The 19,533-nt window shown below is 49.3% G+C and overlaps 1 protein-coding gene across 1 annotated transcript in view; it reads left to right on the top strand.

Moving 5' to 3' along the window:
• The first annotated feature begins 230 nt into the window (after positions 1–230).
• Positions 231–19,533, top strand: part of INPP5D (inositol polyphosphate-5-phosphatase D) — a 137,525-nt gene continuing 118,222 nt past the window's right edge. Inside the window, exon 1 of the mRNA XM_086394204.1 lies at positions 231–554. Coding sequence (XP_086250330.1) covers positions 421–554 — 134 coding nt within the window. The 5' untranslated portion in view covers positions 231–420. The remainder of the gene's footprint in view (positions 555–19,533) is intronic.

Below are 19,533 nucleotides of genomic sequence, written 5' to 3'. Positions count from 1 at the left end.
GGCCCTGAGCCTCCTGATGCCAGAGGAGCTGATAGATTCCCCCAGGAGGGCTTAAGCTGATATTTGCCATGCCAGGGACTGAGACGCATTAAAGGAGGGAGCCGGGGATGGGGGGCACGGGCGGGGTGGGCAGGGGGGTTGGTGAGAGGGAGGGGCAGCAGGCCGTGAGGGGGGAGGTGGAGGACTGTCTTGCTTGGGCTCTGCAATGAGGAAGTTCTCTGCAGCTCAGCTTCCTTTCCCTTGCCGAGTGCCTGAAACAGGAAGTCGGTCAGCGAGCGGGTGGCAGGAGCAGCAGCAGCTGGGGCGACTGAGAGGGAACCCACGGAGGGTCGCAGCACAGGAGGGCCCAGCTCCCTCGGCGCAGCGTCCGGTCCAGGGGGGAGGCCACCCGGCCCGGCCCCAGGGAGGCCCGCGCCCGCCATGGTCCCCTGCTGGAACCATGGCAACATCACCCGCTCCAAGGCAGAGGAGCTGCTGTCCAGAACGGGCAAGGATGGGAGCTTCCTCGTGCGCGCCAGCGAGTCCATCTCCCGGGCCTACGCGCTCTGTGTGCTGTGAGTACCCAACCTGCCCACGCCGGCCTGGCCTGGCAATGGAGGTGTTGGAGGTGCCGCTTGCGCACAGGGCAAGCTGGGTCGGGGCACGCTGGGCCCCTGCCCTGGGATGGGGTTGTTTCTGTGTCCAGCGACCTTGCGCTTCCCAGGTTTGTTGGTGGGTCCAGCTGAGGCCTGTCGGGGGACCTGCTCGGCCTCGGAGTTGGGGTTTTGAGAGCAGGAGCCCTCCAGGGCTAGCCTGGGGTCTGGGCCGCACACCCCAGCAACCATCAAGCAGCAGGACCAGGGGCTTCCTTGAGGTTCCAGGGACCAAGGCAGGAGGGGGGTGTCCACGGCCTGTGAGCCGGGCGGAAACTCAGGGCTCCATGGTGGTGGGAGTGTTAGAAAGCAGCTGGGTCAGTTCAGGTGTTGGTCAAAGATGCACAGCTGGGAAACAGTCCTGGAAGAACGGAAGTGGCAAGAGAGAACCCTTCCTGTGCCAGAGTATGGGACTTTGGAGGAAGCTGTTGTCTGGGGAGCCGTGAACACGGGGAGTCGCTCAAGAAAGGATCAGAGGCTGTATCTGGGGCCCTGGGAGCAGAGGAAGTCATGTTACCAACAGCAGGAGCCACTTCTCACCCGTCCAATGCCCTCAGCCGTGTCCCCACCTTTTGAGGCCTCTCAACCACCATCGACTGCCCCCCCACCCCCAGTTCTGGGATGTTGCTGAATGCGCCAGTTGTCCTAAAACTGGGGAACCGGCCACTTGCTGACAGTTCCTTTTTGTAACACCCTTCTCCACCAATGTCTGAGGGAGGCCCTTGGCCCTGCCACTCTGCCACCCTGTGGTCTAACCATGCCCTCTGGGGCCTTGGGCGTGATGGGGGAAGGGCACGTTCACCTGCACCTCTCAGGTAGCACCCCTGGGCTTGCAGAAGGGTCCCTCCGAGCAGGCAGACGCTACCGCCATCCATGCAGGAGGGGAAATGGGTCACGGGTCACAGACCTTATTTGGAGCTTGTTGAGTTTGAGTATTTGTCTATGCGTCAACCTATTTCAACTTCGCGACAATCTGAAGTGCAGGTCCTTTTCTTGGCTACTCTTGCAGATGAGGAAATTGAGGCTCAGATGGGTTAACCAAGGGATGACAAAGTCAACACTGTCCGTCCCCAGAGGCTGCACCCAGACAGACAGACGGCTGCTGCCACCCCAGTCCTGTACCTGTCAAGTCGGTGTGAGCCTGGGTTCCAGTGGCAGCGAGAGAAGACAGGGTGTTTACCAGGGTGAACTGGGACTGTTTAGAAATTAACCCAAGCTTTTAGCTGGCCACCTGGCCCGAGGTCTGACTGCATCAGAGCCTCGCCCTCCCAAGGCCAGTTTCCTGAGTCCCCAGTTCTCACACCCGGGGTGGGGGGAAAGGGAAGCAGACCTAGTCTTCCCCACAGGCACAGCCCCTGTGGGGACCCATCGACCCGGGCGTAGAGACAGTGGGGACATCCTGATCTGTCTCCCCTCAGCCCACGTGCAGCTCTCCCCTCCCCTCAGAGACCTCGGGAGCTTCCAGGCTAACTAACCTTCACAGCAGCCCTTTGACCAGGGAGCTGTGGTCAGGCTCAGGCTACAGATTGCAACAAGGGTCTCTGACTCTAAACTGGGAGCCTTGCGACAGCCAGAGCCAGAGCTAGGAGAAGCCATGAAACCTCTAGTCCCACCGCCCCTGACTTTGCAGGTGGGCAGACCTCAGAGAGCTTGAGGCTTTAGTCCACACCGCCCTGCTGTGTGTGTGTGTGTGTGTGTTAGTTGCTCAGTGGTGTCCGACTCTTTGCGACCTCGTGGACTGTATAGCCTGTCGGGTTCCTCTGGGATTTCCCAGGCAAGAATACTGGAGTGGGTTGCCATTCCCTTCCCCAGGGGATCTTTCTGACCCAGAGATCGAACCTGGGTCTCCTGCTTTGCAGGCGTATTCTTAACCGTCGGAGCTACCAGGGCAGCCCCTACGCTGCTGGGCCGGCTGGTGGCAAACTGGGATCCCAGAGGGTGTGCGGTATTCGTTCCTCTCTTGCGTCTCCTTCTCTCCCCTCCCTGGTGCTGAGTTACTCTTGGAGCCTTGGCAACTGTGCAGGGTCTGCCTCTTCGGGAGGGTACCCGTGGCCCACACCCCACCCCATACCCACCATCCTCCGAGTCCAGGGCTGGGCTTCTTGTTAGTCTCCCAGCCCCAAGGCCCCTTTAGCTCCAGACAGCAGGGCTTGGAGCCCTCCCCAGGGAGCCAAGCCGTGAGGCCAGGCGCTAACTCCAGGCCCGGGGCTCCCCTATCCCCTTGGCTCTGTGGGGGGAGTCATGATTCCCGCAGGGGCAGGAGCCCCTGTAGGATGTGGGATACCACGAACCACCGAACTCTCCAAAACCCTGGGAGACCTCCTTTTGCCACCACCTTTAATGTTGCCAATTAAGGAGATTTAAAAACGAAAACCTAGCTAAGTGATATCTAACTGCCACCTCTTAGCCGTTCATTTCATGAAAGTATCCTTTAACGGCACCGAAAAGGCAAGAAGAACGTGCTCTTGAAAAACAAACAGAAAAAGTCAAAAGGCCAGTCCTTTAAATCATGGAGGTTTGACTTCCTGAAAAACAGCCCCCCACCCTCCCATCCCATCCTTAGCTTTCTCTGTTCCTGGGACTGGTGAAAACCTTGTCCTCCTGGTTCTCCGCCAGCAAGGGGCACCCCATTGGGGTTCCACAAGCATGAGTCTCCCAGGCATCAGGCTCTACGCTCTGCTTCTCTCCGGGAGATGCTGAGACAGCAGGGCCCCAGGTAAGCCAGCTATGGTGTCAAGGCCTTTTAATGACCCTGCTCCAAAGTGAGCAAGGAAGCCTCTAAGACTGGCCCTCCTACGCTGGAAAAATCTATATGGGAAAAGACCTCAGGCACCCTGCTCGGACCCCAGTGGCTTGAGCATATTCCCGGCTCCTCCAGTTGAGAGAGGAGGGCAGCAGGAGGCTTCCAACGCCTGGTTTAGACTGCGATGCTTGGAGCTCCAGGAACCGAGGGCAGCTTCCTCGGGAGTGGCCTGCTTGCTGGAGAAAGAGGACAGGATTTGCCTATTTAAATGGAACTAAGGAGGGGGTGAGGGAAACGCCAAAAGACAAGGCTGCGATTGATAGCGGCCCACGTGACCGATGTGTGCACGTTCGCCCCCGGGCCTAGCAAACCTGCACTTCCTCTCGGGAGGTCAGCCCTACACCTGCCTCGGAGCAAGAAGACACAGGTCCCTCCTCCACAGCTCAGAAAACCTCAGAAAAACCGAGGCCCATCTCAGGGTGCAGAGAGCTGGAGGGGAGGACCCCAGGCAGCTGACTCCATAGACGGAGTCCCGCTCTGCCTTCTTGCAGCAAGGGGCTTGAGATCGCGAGGGGCAGTGGGTCTTCTGGGTGGGGCCTATGTCACGCTCCCCTGGCTCCACGCGAACCCGCCAGCAGACTAGGGAGGTCAGGGGGGCTCCTTGATGGGGCTGTCTGGCCCCTTTTGTACAGAGGATACTAAGAGACTGTCAAGCTTGTGTCTTCCTCTCCTGCCAGGACTGCGCTTCCATGTGAGGCCAGCATACCTGCCATGTGCTTTCTGCTGCAGGGAAGAGGTACACCTTTGGGGATTCAGGTCCATCAGCGTGCGGGGTCATGGGTCAGTTGGGGCCAGGCTTTCCTTGCCCTGGCTGGACAGGCTGAACCAGAGCAATGGCCCAGAGGAGTCAGCGATATACTGCGATCTCTGTAAGAGCAGCCCAGCCCCCAAGAGTGAGCCTATATATTCTGGGTCCATCAGCCACCATGCAGGATAGAGTTGCCTGGTCCAGTGGTGTTTCCACTAAACCACACAGGAGAGAGTTGGCTTCCCTCCCAGGGGCAGAGGCAGGCAAGTGCTAGAAACCCATGCCTGGCCTGACCAGCTGTGACGAGGACGTGTTCTTGGTTTCCCTCAGCACCTGGCCGACCACAAGCTTTGCCCAGGCAAAGCTACAGCCACCTTCCCAGGGACAGTACATGGCAGCCTGGACTTGGCAGCCTTGTGAGCACGGCCAGAAAGACAAAGAGGCCCCAGAAGGACATTTTGTCACCAAAAGTGCCCTTTGAGAAGGCATTCTACTTGTTAGTAAGAAAGTTATGGCCCCTTGAGGTAGGGCAGGCCATACCATTGCAGCCTTGCTCTGCAAACCGAAGGTGGATACTGATGCATTCTGCCTAAAAATAACAGCAGAAGACAACCTGCATGTCAGATTCTGTTCTAAGCTCTTCGCATACACTGACTCACTCACTGTCCACACTGGCCTTCAGAGGAAGTGTGGTTATTATCCGCACTTTACAGGTGCGGAAAACTGAGACCCAGAGAGGTTAGGTAACATGCTGTATGTTCACAGTACTAATGACGGCAGGACCAGGACTTGAATTTACTGTTTCTGGGAGAGAAGAAGAGAGAGAGACGCCAGCAAGTCTGGGTGTGTGTAGAGTCAGAGGAGGCCTGGAGGGGAGACCCCTCGTGATGGAGCACAGAGAAGGGACTTGTCAGGAGAGTGGGCAGAAATGTCCTGGAGAGGTGTAAAGCCATTTACTAAGGTGTGAATGGGTCTGATGTAATCCTCCTTCCTCCAATCCCCTTTCAAACTTTAGGAAAGTTTATACTGATCCCAGATGCTGGGAAAGATTGAGGGCAGGAGGAGAAGTGGGCAGCAGTGGGTGAGATGGTTGGATGGCATCACCAACTCCATGGACATGAGTTTGAGCAGACTCCGGGAGATGGTGAAGGACAGGGAAGTCTGGTATACTGCAGTTCATGGGGTCACAAAGAGTTGGACGCAACTTAGCAACTAAACAACAAGAACGACAAATATTGCTCATTAATTACTTTTGTGCAAGTGCAAAGGAAAAGACTGTTTTTCCCATCTGGTATTGACAAAGGGTGAGAGATGCTGGCACAGACAGTAGTCAGAGCCAGAGGACCACAGCTCCTAAAAGCTGGTTTGTGTAAGAGATTGTTCAGTTCGCTCTCTAGTTGTCCAGGGACCACTATTCTGAGCAGTCCTTCTGCGTTCAGGACCAAGAAGGGAGTGATGTGCCTGGGGAGGCCTCTCCGTCTAACAGGTTCCTGGTACTTTCTTTGTGCAGCGACTCGTAAAACCCATAGTCGAGCGTCCCCAGGTTCTCTGTGCCCTAGCCTAGCGTCCTGGAGAAATTTTTCCAGAACCAGGGAAGCTTGGCTTTGGTTTGTCTTTCCCTAGTGGGTCAGCAGTAAAGAATCAGCCTGTAGTGCAGGCGACCCAAGTTCAGTCCCTGGGTCTGGAAGATCCCCTGCGGGAGGGCATGGCAACCCACTCCAGTATTCTTGCATGGAGAATCCCATAGACAGAGCCTGGTGGGCTACATTTTGTAGGGTCTCAAACAGTCGGACACAACCAAAGAGACTGAGCACCTGTCTACCTGACAGGTGAGAGTCACCTGTGCACAGACTTCGGAGCTTCTCCGATGAGTGGTCCCATCTCCTGGACCGTGAACCCCAGCATGACCATGAGAGGTGGTGCTCTAGGCCTTCCTCCCTGCCCCAGCGATGGAGGGGCTTCCCTCGCTAATTCAGGTCATGTGATGAAGTCCTTAGGGGCAAGCCCTCTGCAGTTGGCTGGGCCTCACGTGAGTTCTAGCCTCTGTGAGATGCTAACCGCCCTGTACCCACCCAGGGTCCTCAGTGGGGAAATGCCTGCTCATTGGGTTAATTTTTCATTGCAGTAAAACTCACATCCTGTAGAATCAGTGTACCATTCAGTGGTATGTAGTGCATTCATAACGTAAAACCATCAGTTCAGTTCAGTTCAGTTGCTCAGTCCTGTCCAACTCTTTGCGACCCCATGGACTGCAGCACGCCAGGCTTCCCTGTCCATCATCAACTCCTGGAGCTTGCTCAAACTCATGTCCATCGAGTTGGTGATGCCATCCAACCATCTAACACCAGAACATTTCATCACCCCTCCCCTTCCTAAAAAACCTGAACCTCTTAGGAGTCACTTCCCATTTCCCAAAAAGCCTGAACCTCTTAGGAGTCACTTCCCATTTCTGTCCCTCCCAAGCTGTGGCAACTACTGATTGACTTACTTTCTGTCTCTGACAATTTGCCTGTTCTGGGTAATTTCATAGGAATAGAATCATATAATATGTGGCCTTTCGTATCTGACTTTTACCTGGCATAATGCTTCCAAGGTTTATCCATGTTGTAGTATGAGTCATCCCTTTTCATGGATAAATAGTAGCCCATTTTATCAAGAGGTCACATTTTATTTAGCTGTTCATCAGTTGACAGGCATTTGGGTTGCTCCTCCTTTTGTGCTATTATGAATGGTGCTGCTGCTGCTAAGTCGCTTCAGTCGTGTCCGACTCTGTGTGACCCCATAGATGGCAGCCCACCAGGCTCCCCCGTCCCTGGGATTCTCCAGGCAAGAACACTGGAGCGGGTTGCCATTTCCTTCTCCAATGCGTGAAGGTGAAAAGTGAAAGTGAAGTCGCTCAGTCGTGTCCGACCCTCAGCGACCCCGTGGATTGCTGCCTTCCAGCCTCCTCCATCCATGGGATTTTCCCAGGCAGGAGTACTGGAGTGGGGTGCCATTGCCTTCTCCGATGAATGATGCTGCTGTGGTCATTTAAGTTCAAGTTTTTTTATGCACATGTGTTTTCAACTGTCTTGGGTGGAACTGCTGGGTCATGTGGTAATTCTGTGTTTTACATTTTGTGGAACTGTCCATCTTTTCTACAGCAGTGGTGCTGTTTCATTCCCATCAGCAGGGTCTGAGGGTTCTAATGTTTCCACACCCTCACCACACTTGTTACTATCGTTTTGGTAATGGCCGTCCTAGTGGGTGTGAAGTAGCCTCTTACTGTGACTTGGGCTGGCATCGCTCTAATGATGGATGTCGATGAGCCTCTTCTCCTCTGCTCCTTGGCCATTTGTATACCTTCTTTGAAGAAATGTCTGTTCGTGTCTTTGGCCCGTGTAAAAAATGGAGTGATTTGTCTTTCCGTTGATGTCATTGGATTATTGAGAGGATAAAACGGGACAATGTGGAGATAAGCATACATAGTCAGCACCCGCTGAACCCTGGCTGTTCCTTTTTTTTTTTTTAATTGGAGGATGATTGCTGTGCAACACGGTTGTGGTCTCTGCCTTAAGGCAACGCGAATGAGTCATAATTCGACACATATATCCCCTTCCTCTGGACCGCGTCCCCTCCCCACCCCTCTAGGTCATCACGGAGTGCCAGGTGGGCCTCCCTGTGCTGTGCAGCAGCGTCCTGCCGGTTATCTGTTTCACACACGGTGGTGTATGGGTGTCAATGCTCCTTTCTCAGTCTGTCCTTCCCTCTCCTCCCCACGCCCTGGCCTCCAGCCCGGTCTCCACACCTTCGTCTCCATTTCCTCTCTGTCAATAAGTTCGTCCGTCCTGGTTTTCTAGATGCCAGCCATACGCCATTAACATACTATATCTGACCTAGCTTCGCGCTGTATGACAGGCTCTTGGCCATGACTTTTTACGAGCTGCCAAGTGAGGAGCGACATCTCAGAGGCAGAGGAGGGAAGGCCGGTGTGCGAGGAGCGCTCCGCAGGAGGGGAGAGGAGGGCGGTGGCTGAGCGTCACTCCTGGGGCTTCCTGGAGCCGCGGGAGCCTCCGGGAGACACTGAGCTGTCATGTGGGGCCCCTCAGAGGAAGTGCTCGCAGAGACGAGGCAGGAAGAGGACGCGGATGACGCACGCGTGGCCGCGGCTGTGGGCGGGGGCCCGGTGAGCGCCCGGAGGTCAGAGAGAGAGAGGGGCCTGGGGCTCAGGGGCCAGGAAGAGGCGCTGAATGAAGCTGGGAGAAGGAAGAGAAAGGCGAGACGCGGAGGCCATCTTAACAGTGATTAACCACCAACACAGGAGGGAGAGACTGAGGGATCTGGAGTCCGAAGGCTCCAAGGAAGCCCAGCGGCAGATGAGGTGGCCTCAGTGTCCACAGCCCTGCAGGCCAGGCCCCCGGGCAGCTCTGTGGACCAGCTCCCTCCTCTCTCTCCTGCTGACTTCACAGTCCCTTTGTCCCATTATTGAGAAAAGTGTTGTGTTTCCAAGTACCAGGACCCAGACTTTTTGGGTTCGATTACTTACTGTAAATGACACCAAAGGGTCAGCTGGCCCAGCCCCTCCCTTGCCAACCAGAAACCTGCCCTCCAGAGGGGAGAGTCTTGCTAGGCATCCCCTGTGTCAGGGGCAGTGTAGACGTAGACCCTCTGATAAACAGGGGGGTGTTTTGTTCAGTTCAGTTCAGTTCAGTCGCTCTGTCGTGTTCGCCTCTTTGAGACCCCCGTGGACCCCTGGCAGCATGCCAGGCCTCCCTGTCCCTCACCATCTCCCAGAGCTTGCTCAAACTCATACCCATTGAGTTGGTGATGCCATCCAACCGTCTCATCCTCCATCGTCCCCTTCTCGCACGTTTTTTCAAGGAACCTTAAAAAATACAGTATTAAGTTAAACATATAGAGTTCAAGGTGTTAAGGAGGAAAATAATTACCCAACCACTGAGATGAGAGACTAACACAAATAATGTTAATTTGTTGCTGTATTTTCTCATTTATATTCTCTCTATGTATTTATATAGATAGATACATATGTCTATACATAGGTAGATACATACATACCTCTATAAGTTTCATAAGCTCCATATTATATTAATATATGCCTAATACCATGTAATTTTAGTCTGCATTTTCTAGCAACATTAGCATTTTCTCATTTAGTTAACATTTCTTCCTAAATATCATATTTAATAGATGCACAAATTCTATTACACGATGCACCATAATTTATGGACTACTCTTCTATTGTCAGACATTCAACTTACTAACAGTGTTTCGTTATTTTAAATATGACAGTGATGAAGGTCTTTGTGCAAATATGTGACATTTCCGATGATAGATTTCTAGGGGAGGAATTACTGGATCAAAGGATAATGTTTTTAAGGCTCTTGATGGAAAACGACAAATTGCTTTCCAGAAATCTTGTTATAATTTATGTTCTGGTAAGCAGTGCCAAAGAGCACCCACCTCATTCCAGCCTCCATTTACTGAATATTTTCATTTTTAAAATATATTGAATTACAAGGTGAAAGGTAGCTAATTTCCGTTCATTTTGATTTGCATTGCTTGATTGCAGTCGTGGTAAACTTGTTTGGATTATTGACTTTCATCATTTCTCTCTTGTGAATGGTCTGCTTCATTCTCTCTTGGCCTTTTTTCATTTGAAACTGTAGTTTTTCTGTTATCACCTCTTTGCATGAATTCCTTATATCACATTTGTTGCAAATATTTTCGCTGTGGTTGCCTTTAAACTTTATGACTTTCCCCGCCCCCCACATTCAGAGATTGTAAATTTTTGTAAAGTCTATCAATCATGCTCTTTTGTGACTTTTTCCCCTTTACTTTCCAATGTAGAGTCCTTCTGCACCCAGGAATTTTGTTTCTTTTGCTTCCTGTCGGGAGCAGGTCCTTTAGAGCTAATGGGCTCAGGCTAAGAGGCCACTCTGCCTTTCCAAGCTCTGGTAGATTGTCTAACGCTATGGGGCCTCGGTTTCCTCATCTGAAAACCAGGGATAAGAATACCCATGTGGTGTTGTTGGATGGACTGAATGAAAAGTGTGTATCACACGCTTAGCAGAGTATTTGGCAAAAGCAGATGGAGAAAATGTCGGTTTTTCTGTTTTGCTGTTACCGTTCTACACTGAACACTTTAATCTCTCTGGAATTAATGGATGGTGTAAGACAAAGATTTATGGGCATTTTTCTCAAGTAACCATCTTTCTTGAAACCTCCCACTGATTAGCTTATTCCTTGCTCTTCGTGGCCTCTCTCTTACCATGTATTAAGTCTCCCGTATCTCTTTCTTGCCTGTTTAGCCCGGTCCATTTCTGTCTGCTTCTCTCACACCAAGTTCACACTGAATGCCTTACCACCGTTTTATAAACTATTTTACTTTAGGATTTGCATATCTATTCTTTTAAAGTATTCTTCCAGATAAGCCAGATGATAATTTTGACAAGTTGGAAAAAATACTAGTGGGACTTTAAGAAAATTTATTTTTGGCTGCTCAGAGGACTTTAGTTGCTGCACGCGGGCTGCCGCGCATGGGGTACTCTCTGGTTGCGGTGTGCAGACTTCTCACTGCTCCCTCTTGTTGAGGGGCATGGGTTCTAGGGCATGTGAGCTCGGGAGTTGCGGCTTAGTTGCCCCACGGCATGCGGAATCTTCCCAACCCAGGGATCGAACTCATGTGCCCTGCATTGGCAGACGGATTCTTAACCACTTCCCTGGTCCACCATGGAAGTCCACTATTCGCACTTTGATTGTAAGTGCATGAAATCCATAATACAACTTGTACAAACGGACATTTCAGTATTTTTCAGTCTTAATAATAAATACAGCTATCGCTATTATTTTTAACTTGGTAATTTTCTTCACAGGTCCTACATATTTGTTCAGTTGCTCAGTCGTGTCCGACTCTTTGTGACCCCATGAATTGCAGCATGCCAGGCCTCCCTGTCCATCACCAACTCCCAGAGTTTACTCAAACTCATGGCCATTGAGTTGGTGATGCCATCCAGCCATCTCATCCTGTGTCATCCCCTTCTCCTCCTGCCCTGAATCCCTCCCAGGATCAGGGTCTTTTCCAATGAGTCAACTCTCCGCATGAGGTGGCCAAAGTATTGGAGTTTCAGCTTCAGCATCACTCCTTCCAATGAACACCCAGGATTGATCTCCCTTAGAATGGACTGGTTGCATCTCCTTGCAGTCCAAGGGACTCGCGAGAGTCTTCTCCAACACCACAATTCAAAAGCATCAATTCTTCAGCACTCAGCTTTCTTCACAGTCCAACTCTCACATCCATACGTGACCCCTGGAAAAACCATAGCCTTGACTAGATGGACCTTTGTTGGCAAAGTAATGTCTCTGCTTTTGAATATGCTATCTAGGTTGGTCATAACTTTCCTTCCAAGGAGTAAGCGTCTTTTAATTTAATGGCTGCAGTCACCATCTGCAGTGATTTTGGAGCCCAAAAAGATAAAGTCTGACACTGTTTCCAGTGTTTCCCCATCTATTTCCCATGAAGTGATGGGGCCAGATGCCATGATCTTAGTTTTCTGAAGGTTGAGCTTTAAGCCAACTTTTTCACTCCCCTCTTTCACTTTCATCAAGAGGCTTTTTAGTTCCTCTTCACTTTCTGCCATAAGGGTGGTGTCATCTGTATATCTGAGGTTATTGATATTTCTCCCGGCAATCTTGATTCCAGCTTGTGCTTCTTCCAGCCCAGTGTTTCTCATGATGTACCCTGCTGCTGCTGCTAAGCTAAGTCACTGCAGTCATGTCCGACTCTGTGCGACCCCATAGACAGCAGCCCACCAGGCTCCCCCGTCCCTGGGATTCTCCAGGCAAGAACACTGGAGTGGGTTGCCATTTCCTTCTCCAATGCATGAAAGTGAAAAGCAAAAGTGAAGTCGCTGAGTCTTGTCCGACTCTTAGCAGCCCCATGGACTGTGGCCCACCAGGCTCCTCCATCCATGGGATTTTCCAGGCAAGAATTGCTGGAGTGGGGTGCCATTGCCTTCCCCAGATGTACTCTGCATATAAGTTAAATAAGCAGGGTGACAATATACAGCCTTGACATACTCCTTTTCCTATTTGGAACCAGTCTGTTGTTCCATGTCCAGTTCTAACTGTTGCTTCCTGACCTGCATACAGGTTTCTCAAGAGGCAGGTCAGGTGGTCTGGTATTCCCATTTCTTTCAGAATTTTCCAGTTTATTGTGATCCACACAATCAAAGGCTTTGGCATAGTCAATAAAGCAGAAATAGATGTTTTCTGGAACTCTCTTGCTTTTTTGATGATCCAGCTAGAAAGCTAAAAAAAAAATTAAAAAAAGAAAGCTAGCTGTGAGTTCAGGAACTCCTACTATATTTATGTTGCAGGACAGAGCTGTGTCCTGTGTATTTCTCATCTTCCCTCTCCTCCTGTACTGACTGACTTTCTCAGATTTATCTTCTTCCTTGTTAAAGTTCTCCAGAACACAAAGCTGCTGTTCGCTGCCTCTCTCATAGTGTTTAATGCTGACTGTAGAACTCTAGGTTTTTCACTTCTGACCAGTTTTTTGTTTTATCTCCTGTTCCTCAGTTTTTACAATGCATTTCTCCAGTTTCAGAGAAGCAGTTGTCTCTTAAATCTTACTGAGCTCACAAGTCAGACTTCTCCAGAGTGTATTTTCTTTTTCACTTTTTCTTTTTGCAGTGCTTCTATGTAACATGGAGACATCATCTTTGAGTTCTCAGAAAAATGGTATCCCCTTCTTTTGAGTGGCGCTGTTTTTAATAGATCTGGTGATTTTTCTTTTCCAGCAAAGAACTGTCAGGAAAAAACTGGATCTGATTATTTTTTTAGACACTGGGTTGGGTTTCTGCCCAACTCTTCTTCCCAATGATAAAGCATCAGCAGGGATGGGAGAGGGAGCCCCCTGATCTGAGATCCACCTGATTGGGTTGAGTAACGCAGGGGTGGTGTGGTACGCGGATAGGTGGGCTTCCTCCCTTGGGTCTCAGGCAAGGCCCCTCCCCAGGATGCTGGGGCAGGGCGCACTGCAGGCCTGCAACTACGCTCACCCCACCTCTCACCTGGCCACCTGGGCCGCCTCCTCCTGCTTCCTCTCTTCTGAACCCATGGCCTCTTTTCCTCATTCTCTTTGACTGGGATTCTCTGAGGTTTGGGCGGGGACAGTGAGCACCCTTGGTTCGTAGGGTGCACATACATTGTCTCTAATTTCTACCTTGCACTCAAGTGGCTCTTTTGAATGTAGAGCTTCCAATCCTTGTTCTCCCATCCTCTCTTCATCCAGATGTCTGCAACACTCAAGCAAAGAAAAACAGAGAAAACACATACAATTAGAAATTAGAACTGAAGGATCAGATCAGATCAGTCGCTCAGTCATGTTTGACTCTTTGCTACCCCATGAATCATAGCACGCCAGGCCTCCCTGTCCATCACCAACTCCCGGAGTTCACTCAGACTCACGTCCATCGAGTCAATGATGCCATCCAGCCATCTCATCCTCTGTCATCCCTTTCTCCTCCTGCCCCCAATCCCTCCCAGCATCAGAGTCTTTTCCAATGAGTCAACTCTTTGCATGAGGTGGCCAAAGTACTGGAGTTTCAACTTCAGCATCACTCCTTCCAATGAACACCCAGGATTGATCTCCCTTAGAATGGACTGGTTGCATCTCCTTGCAGTCCAAGGGACTCTCAAGAGTCTTCTCCAACACCACAGTTCAAAAGCATCAATTCTTCAGCGCTCAGCTTTCTTCACAGTCCAACTCTCACATCCATACATGACCCCTGGAAAAATCATAGCCTTGACTAGACGGACCTTTGTTGGCAAAGTAATGTCTCTGCTTTTGAATGTGCTATCTAGGTTGGTCATAACTTTCCTTCCAAGGAGTAAGCATCTTTTAATTTAATGGCTGCAGTCACCATCTGCTGTGATTGACACTTTTTCCAGTGTTTCCCCATCTATTTCCCATGAAGTGATGGGACCAGATGCCATGATCTTCGTTTTCTGAAGGTTGAGCTTTAAGCCAACTTTTTCACTCTCCTCTTTCACTTTTATCAAGAGGCTTTTTAGTTCCTCTTCACTTTCTGCCATAAGGGTGGTGTCATCTGCATATCTGAGGTTATTGATATTTCTCCTAGCAATCTTGATTCCAGCTTTTGTTTCTTCCAGCCCAGCATTTCTCATGATGTACTCTGCATATAAGTTAAATAAGCAGTGTGACAATATACGGCCTTGACGTATTCCTTTTCCTATTTGGAACCAGTCTGTTGTTCCATGTCCAGTTCTAACTGTTGCTTCCTGACCTGCGTACAAATTTCTCAAGAGGCAGATCAGGTGGTCTGGTATTCCCATCTCTTTCAGAATTTTCCACAGTTTATTGTGATCCACACGGTCAAAGGCTTTGGCATAGTCAGTAAAGCAGAAATAGATGTTTTTCTGGAACTCTCTTGCTTTTTCCATGATCCAGCGGATGTTGGCAATTTGATCTCTGGTTCCTCTGCCTTTTCTAAAACCAGCTTGAACATCTGGAAGTTCACGGTTCACATATTGCTGAACTGAAGGATAATGAGTTACAAAGGAGTTTTTTAAACAACTGGGGAACATGCTAAGCTGATCGGCTGAGTGAGACAGGCACTCATGAGGTTCTCAAATTTCAGAATTTGATTTCTCTCTCTCTCACCATAAGAAAAGATGCTTCTGGGCATGTTCTCAGTGGTTATTTGGCTAGGAATAGTCACACAGAAATAGTAACATTAATCTGAAAGAATAAATAAAATGCCACGAAGTAGTTTCTCCCTATTTCCATTTGCTTATCCTCTTACATTCGAGTTAAACTTCCCAAACCCGGGATCTGAAAGTGCCTTCGCTGGGGAAGCATCTCCTGCTGGACAGCGTAGGCACCTATAGTCACCCAACGGCTGGCTGTCGGGAGTCGGTAGTCGCACGGAAGATTCGCTGTGAGAGCCACTGCCTCTGAGAATAGAGTGATCCCATATGCGGGAGGCTGGGCCAGCCCAGCGTCATCCCAGCCTGGGTCTCCAATGGGAATATTCCTAACACACTTGCTCTGAAATGTGGCCCAGACCCTGTAAGGAGCAGCAACTGAAGAGCAGGGTTAGCGCCCTAAATTGTAACTACATCAATCCCGGTACCCCTCATGTGCAAAGTGAGTGCTCTACCATTTGAGCTAACTCCCCCTTCCCTCAAATTGTTACTAAATCATTATCAAGAGGTGAGAAAGGGCTAAATAGGATCCATGGTCCCCAGTGAGCACACTGTCTGGGCTATGTTCCAGGGCAGTGGTTGTCTAAGGTGATTTACTTGTGGAGTCTTCACTGTAAACACTCTATATGTAAGATTCTGCGGATGTATGTATGTTTGTGTGGGCTTTCCTGGTGGCTCAGCAGTAAAGAATCCGCCTGCTACAGGAGACTTGGGTTCAGTCCCTGGGTCGGGAAGATCCCCTGGAGGAGGGCATGGCAACCCACTCCAGTATTCTTGCCTGGAGAATCCCGTGGACAGAGGAGCCTGACAGGATCAGTCCATAGGGTCGCAAAGAGTCGGACACGACTGAAGCAACTTAGCACACAGGCATGTGTGTGTGTACCCACCTGAAAGAAGAGCTGACTCATTGGCAAAGACCTTGGTGCTGGAAAAGATTGAAGGCAAAAGGAGAAAGGGGCAGCAGAGGATAAGATGGTTAGAATAGCATTAATGGACATAAATTTGAGCAAACTCCCAGAGATAGTGAAGGACAGGAAAGCGTGGCGTGCTACAGTCCATAGGGTCATGAAGAGTCAGAGACAACTTAGCCACTGAACAACAACATCCATTTATTAATATGTTATGCATCTGTCTATGCGTGTGCACATGTATGTATATGTACATGTCAAGTGTATGGGACCAGGGCGAAGTGCAGCTGCTGGTGAGTGTGGGAAGCTGAGGAGTGGTCCCCTCCTCCTCTCTGCAGAGCCCCCAGTGGCAGCCAGTTTGAACCAACCGCTCTCCAGGGGGTGTGCTTGGCAGGGGGTGGCGGTGGTGATGCTCACACTTTTCCTTGAAGACCACTGATTTGGCCCCAGGGATGACGTGTGCTCCACCCCCCACCCCTATGCATAGGAGATGCTGAATGTTAACGATCTAAGGGGAAAGTATCTTCTGCTGTACTAGCTTTTGATTCTGATCCATCTGAGTAACACAGAGCCATATCAGTGTTTCTAGAACACCTTTGAAAAAGCCATCGAGGCTTGTCTGCCACACTTAATTCACTGAGGGGCCTTCCTGTTCTGCGCGCTTTGTGTGTACCCCTCCTGGTGACTCTGTGTTCTTTCTTTCTGTTTACAAGCTGATGTTTGGGGGCCTGTTCCACCTCTTCCATAAATTAGCTGCCCTCAGCCAAATAAGAGACAGTTCTCCGCCCTGGCTTTATTTGCATATCTACAGGAGGAAGTGTCATGAGAACACGCTGTGAAAGATAAGAGCAGAACAGGCTTCCAGCTGTCTGGGGCGCGTGCCTGGCTGGCTGTACAAATGGACTTGAGGCTGCAATGGGTGGGCCTGGGGGGAGTGAGGGGGGGTCTGCGGCGGTGCCCTGCTTCCCCGGGGACATCTCGGGAGGTGAGCTGATGCTGAATTAGAGCTTCATCCTGGCCGTCTCTGAAATAAGCCAATAGGGCTGTCAGTTCAGGCTTTGGAGACAGGATAGGAATGGGAAAGATGGGAATTAAAGGGGTCAGAGGAAGAGAGGAAATTTTCCTGTGAAATGAAGAGACACATGGAAGTGAAATCACCCAACACATTCTCCAAAACTTTGTTTTAACATTCATTGTTTTAAAAGGCATTAAAAATTGTGAGATGGACCACATAAAATTATAAAACCTCTATACAGCTAAGAAGAAAATCATCAATATACAGTGTTAAAAAATAAATAACTCCAAAATATATTGTAGCATATATCAAAATCTTATGAATAAATAACCAAAAGATGATTTTTTTTAAAAAAAGTGAGCCAAAGACATGAAAAGGAATTCACAGAAAAAGAAATACAAATAGCTAAACTTATAAGAACACATTCAACCTTGCTCATAAAGAAAGGCAAATTAAAGCCAGCCATCATCTCTCAAATTTGCAAAAGATTAAAATGTCTGATAACAGCCAGTTGGCAGGGTATGGGGAAATACACACCTTCATACCCAGTTAGTAAGAGACAGGTTAGTAGGAGACACAATGTGACGACTTCACTGGAAGGCAATGTTCAGTTCAGTTCAGTTCAGTCACTCAGTCGTGTCCAACTCTTTGAGACCCCATGAATCGAAGCACGCCAGGCCTCCCTGTCCATCACCAACTCCCGGAGTTCACTCAGACTCACGTCCATCGAGTCAATGATGCCATCCAGCCATCTCATCCTCTGTCGTCCCCTTCTCCTCCTGCCCCCAATCCCTCCCAGCATCAGAGTCTTTTCCAGTGAGTCAACTCTTCGCATGAAGTGGCCAAAGTACTGGAGTTTCAGCTTTAGCATCATTCCTTCCAAAGAAATCCCAGGGCTGATCTCCTTCAGAATGGACTGGTTGGATCTCCTTGCAGTCCAAGGGACTCTCAAGAGTCTTCTCCAACACCACAGTTCAAAAACATCAATTCTTCGGTGCTCAGCCTTCTTCACAGTCCAACTCTCACATCCATACATGACCCCTGGAAAAACCATAGCCTTGACTAGACGAACCTTTGTTGGCAAAGTAATGTCTCTGCTTTTGAATATGCTGTCTAGGTTGGTCATAACTTTCCTTCCAAGGAGTAAGCGTCTTTTAATTTCATGGCTGCAGTCACCATCTGCAGTGATTTTGGAGCCCAAAAAGATAAAGTCTGACAGTGTTTCCAGTGTTTCCCCATCTATTTTCCATGAAATGGTGGGACCGGATGCCATGATCTTCGTTTTCTGAAGGTTGAGCTTTAAGCCAACTTTTTCACTCTCCTCTTTCATTTTCATCAAGAGGCTTTTTAGTTCCTCTTCACTTTCTGCCATAAGGGTGGTGTCATCTGCATATCTGAGGTTATTGATATTTCTCCCGGCAATCTTGATTCCAGCTTGCGCTTCTTCCAGTCCAGCGTTTTTCATGATGTACTCTGCATATAAGTTAAATAAGCAGTGTGACAATATACAGCCTTGACGTACTCCTTTTCCTATTTGGAACCAGTCTGTTGTTCCATGTCCAGTTCTAATTGTTGCTTCCTGACCTGCATACAGATTTCTCGAGAGGCAGGTCAGGTTAGTCTCTATCAAAACATGAAGTGCCTGAGACCTTTCGCCCAGCCATTCTCCTTCTGGAGACGTATCCACAACCACGCACAAGTGGCAGCACTTGCAGTGTTTGGTGTGTTTTGAGCACTAGTCTAAATGCTCAATTTACACAAAAAGTTGATGCTGTGTTATTATTCTCCCCTTTTCACTGAGGGGAAACTAAAGGATTTTACTGAGGATTCACCAATGTACACAAGAGGTCAGAACAGAGGTGTTCACTGCAGCATTTAAATACTAATACTATAAATTAGTAGTGAAAAGCCCCCAATAACTACCTGTCCAGGCTTCCTTGGTGGCTTAGATGGTGAAGAATCTGCCTGCAATGTGGGAGCCCCGGGTTTGATCCCTGGGAAGGGGAAAATCCCCTAGAGAAGGGAATGGCTCTCCACTCCAGTATTCTTGCCTGGAGAATTCCATGGACAGAGGAGCCTGGTGGGCTACAGTCCATAGGGTCACAAGAATTGGACACAAGTGAGTGACTCACACCATACACACACACCCAACTAGCTGTTCATCATCTTGGTCTAGTCAAATAAATGATGAGCTGGTCATGTGTTGGAACATGACTTGGACAGATTGCTAATAATTTTTTTTCGGTGAAAAGCAGAAAATTCTAGAACAATATATGTAATATGATGTTATTTGCATTTAAAAGACATGCATCAATTTATGTGTATGTTTAAACGTTCTGGAATGATTTACAAAAAGGAGTAGGAACTCCAAAGAATTCACAGGACTGGGGAAGGATACTTTTTTTTTTTTTTTCATTTTGTATCTCTCTGAGTGATCTTAAATTTTGTTAACTAGTGTATAACTTCAAAATCTAGTTAAACAGTAACACATGTGTTGAGTGCTGGGCATGTAGGAGGGGTTAAATGAATGACCGCTTTGTACTGAAGCATCACTTTGATCGTCGAAACAACATGAGCCTCTGCGAGCCGGAGTGTCTAGAGGGGTGGGCAAGTTTTCAGGGTCTGTGAGAATCCCATGTGGGCGAAGTGGGGATGGGAGATTATGGGTAAGAGGGTAGAACAGCCATTTCAACTGAGAG

The sequence above is a fragment of the Bos grunniens genome, chromosome 3 (genome assembly GCF_055505025.1).
Source record: "Bos grunniens cultivar Pamir isolate PY7600 chromosome 3, Bosgru_T2T1.0, whole genome shotgun sequence".
NCBI lineage: Eukaryota > Metazoa > Chordata > Mammalia > Artiodactyla > Bovidae > Bos > Bos grunniens.
Note: the sequence above shows the minus strand (reverse complement) of the source record. Positions and strands in the feature narration are given on the sequence as shown.